This window comes from Acyrthosiphon pisum, chromosome A2 (genome assembly GCF_005508785.2).
Source record: "Acyrthosiphon pisum isolate AL4f chromosome A2, pea_aphid_22Mar2018_4r6ur, whole genome shotgun sequence".
Lineage (NCBI taxonomy): Eukaryota > Metazoa > Arthropoda > Insecta > Hemiptera > Aphididae > Acyrthosiphon > Acyrthosiphon pisum.
In genome coordinates, this window is record NC_042495.1 from 24,018,406 (window position 1) to 24,021,015 (window position 2,610).

Sequence of the window (2,610 nt, forward strand, 5' to 3'; positions counted from 1 at the left end):
TTAATCAACAATATAAAATGATATAAAATTATATTGTTATACTCAATATGATTAAAAAAAAAAACACTTAAAATAATCACAAGTTAGTTAATGTAATAATTAAACAATTTTTTTCAATTATAAACTCACCAGAATAGAAAATGTGTAATAATTGTATGGAGAAATGTGATTGATATTACCCATATATAAAATAAAATCACATAATGTTTAGTTAACAGTCCATATATACTCTTCAATTTTCCTTCGGTTTTTTTCGTTTCAATTATCTATAAGTTAGAGGACAATAGAATGTTTTTTTAAAATAATTATTGCGCTCAATTGAGTGATAAAAAATATAGATTATGATGTACCGCATAGAGTCAGGATATAACTTACTTTAAGTTTGTTTATGACAAATAAATTACAAATTGAGAATAAAATACATGAGTAAAAAACTGGTGAATATTCTTTTTCCTTTTTATTTATGCTAAACCAATCCACAAGCCATCCGATGAATATGGAAAAACTGCCCAAACCCAATGATGCCCAACATATTTGTTTTCCAATATCCTCGGATTTGTCTTCTAAAAATAAAATGAGATGTCATTTTTATTTTAAATATAGAAATATTATGAACATTGGTATTGTTGTATCATATTTTACCTAATAGATCGAGACATAATGAGCCTTGTAAAGTTAACGTTATAGCTATGCAAGACCACAACACAGTCACAGTTATGAAAAAAATCCAAAATTGATACAAATTAAGAACGTTTCCTCTGTATGTTGGAACAGTAGCTATCCGCATGATGTCTTCATTAGAACATGAGATGTGGCAAAATGTTTTTAAATTACATTGACATGTTAGAGGAATGTCCGTACCGTTCATTTGGACGGACGACAAGTGGAAAACATACGAACTTTCAGTCTGAGATCAAATTAATTAAATATTAACAAATACATTTAAATAAAAGATAATGGTAATATTACTTGTTCCATATCTTTCAATTTTAATGTAACATCAATCTGACTACGATCGTTAATATTTTCGATATCATTATTGGTGGTTTTCATCCAATAATCGCTGAAACCTGATTGATTGTTCGATTTATTTATTTGATGGTCACATGACTTCGTATTTTGACAAGTCAGCTGAAGAAGTTGAACCAAATTTGTTTACATGTTTAAAGATTTTAAATATCAACCGAAATTTAGTGAAATTTAGTTAATTTCAATCTCCTTTGTAGTGACATATCTATGTCATAGTTCATGTTTGACCGTCGATGATCGTGCAACACCTGTGTTCCATTATTATCGTTAACTTTGTATAGATGCCTATAGCACGTCTACTTTGTCGACGTCCAGCAGGTAATATGATTTGATTATTATATAACACCTACACACCGTAATATTCCAGTGATAAAAAACTTCAAGGGCCTTATCATGCCCAAAATTAATCAACATCCTGGACCCAAACGCTCAAACCTCAACATCTCCTTTACATCAATCCAACCATCATCAAGCAAACAAAAAGGTGGGTAAGTGGATTTCGCTCTGCTGTACAGTAGGTTACAAGTGGGTCACTGTATAATGGATGGTATTAAATTTGAATTCAATGATGTAATATCATTGTATAAGAAAAACGATTCTGAGCGGAGACGGTATGTTAGTCTAGGTATAAGACATAATATTATATTAGGTACCTATAATAAATTCCAAATTAATCATATCATAATATTTATTAGGTACTTATAACGCGTTATACATCAACAAAAAACCGTGGTACTATCATAGATATATAATAGTATACTTTAGAAGTTTCAAGTACCCACGAATAATATTATACAATCACAACAAAATAACTAAAATAGTTATCCTATAATTTGTACTTAAAATGACTATAAAAATAAACTGCGTAAATGTATTTTTTAGATTTTTTGGTAACAGAATTAATTACTTACGTGGAATCTTGTTTTAAATTTTCAATTCTTAGATACAAAAATTGAACATTTTATAAATTTTTAACTACAAAATAATTTTTCAAATTAAAATTTGATCTTTAAATGCTTATAAAAAAAAATTGTACCTATGTATTTTTAATATTTTTCAACTGATATTGTAACAATATATCAGGAGCTTTGTATTAAATTTATACACTTTTTGGTCCAATAGATAAAACTTTATTGGTATTTACAGAAAAAAAAAAACTAAAAAAATTGAAAACTTACAATGTCCGTAAACAGCTCAAAAAGAGTCAATTTTCAAAATTTTATCGTATATAGAAAACGCTAATATAAACATTCAGTGAAATTTTCAAGTTTCTACAGTCACTCGTTTTTTAATTACAACAAAATAAGAAAATCGTTACGTAAGAAATCGAGTGAATATCAAATGTTGTAAAAATATGAATTTCGAACGCTCATAAAAGTTTAATTTGAGTTTCTTATAGACATTTTTTTTTAGATAAAGGTAGATTATCCTATAAGGAATCTTGTATTACATTTTAAAATCTTAGATTTAAAAAGAAAAATTTTTATGAATTTATAACTCGAAATAATTTGCAAATTTTCGTGATTTTTCCATATTTTGTCATTTTTTGAACTTTAAATGCTAAAAAAAAAAAACTGTGAC

The 2,610-nt window shown here is 26.9% G+C and overlaps 1 protein-coding gene across 2 annotated transcripts in view; it reads right to left on the bottom strand.

Moving 5' to 3' along the window:
- The window catches only part of LOC100159075 (major facilitator superfamily domain-containing protein 6-like protein B), a 19,698-nt gene that overhangs the window by 10,234 nt on the left and 6,854 nt on the right, over window positions 1-2,610 (bottom strand). Inside the window, exons 3-6 of one of the 2 annotated variants that reach the window (XM_016804820.2) lie at window positions 970-1,070; window positions 643-907; window positions 376-563; window positions 130-266 (exon numbers count right to left, since the gene is read on the bottom strand). In XM_016804820.2, the coding sequence (XP_016660309.1) occupies window positions 130-266; window positions 376-563; window positions 643-907; window positions 970-1,070 (691 nt within the window). Of the gene's footprint in view, window positions 1-129; window positions 267-375; window positions 564-642; window positions 908-969; window positions 1,132-2,610 lie in introns of both variants that reach the window. The other variant, XM_008185404.3, reaches the window with a different exon arrangement.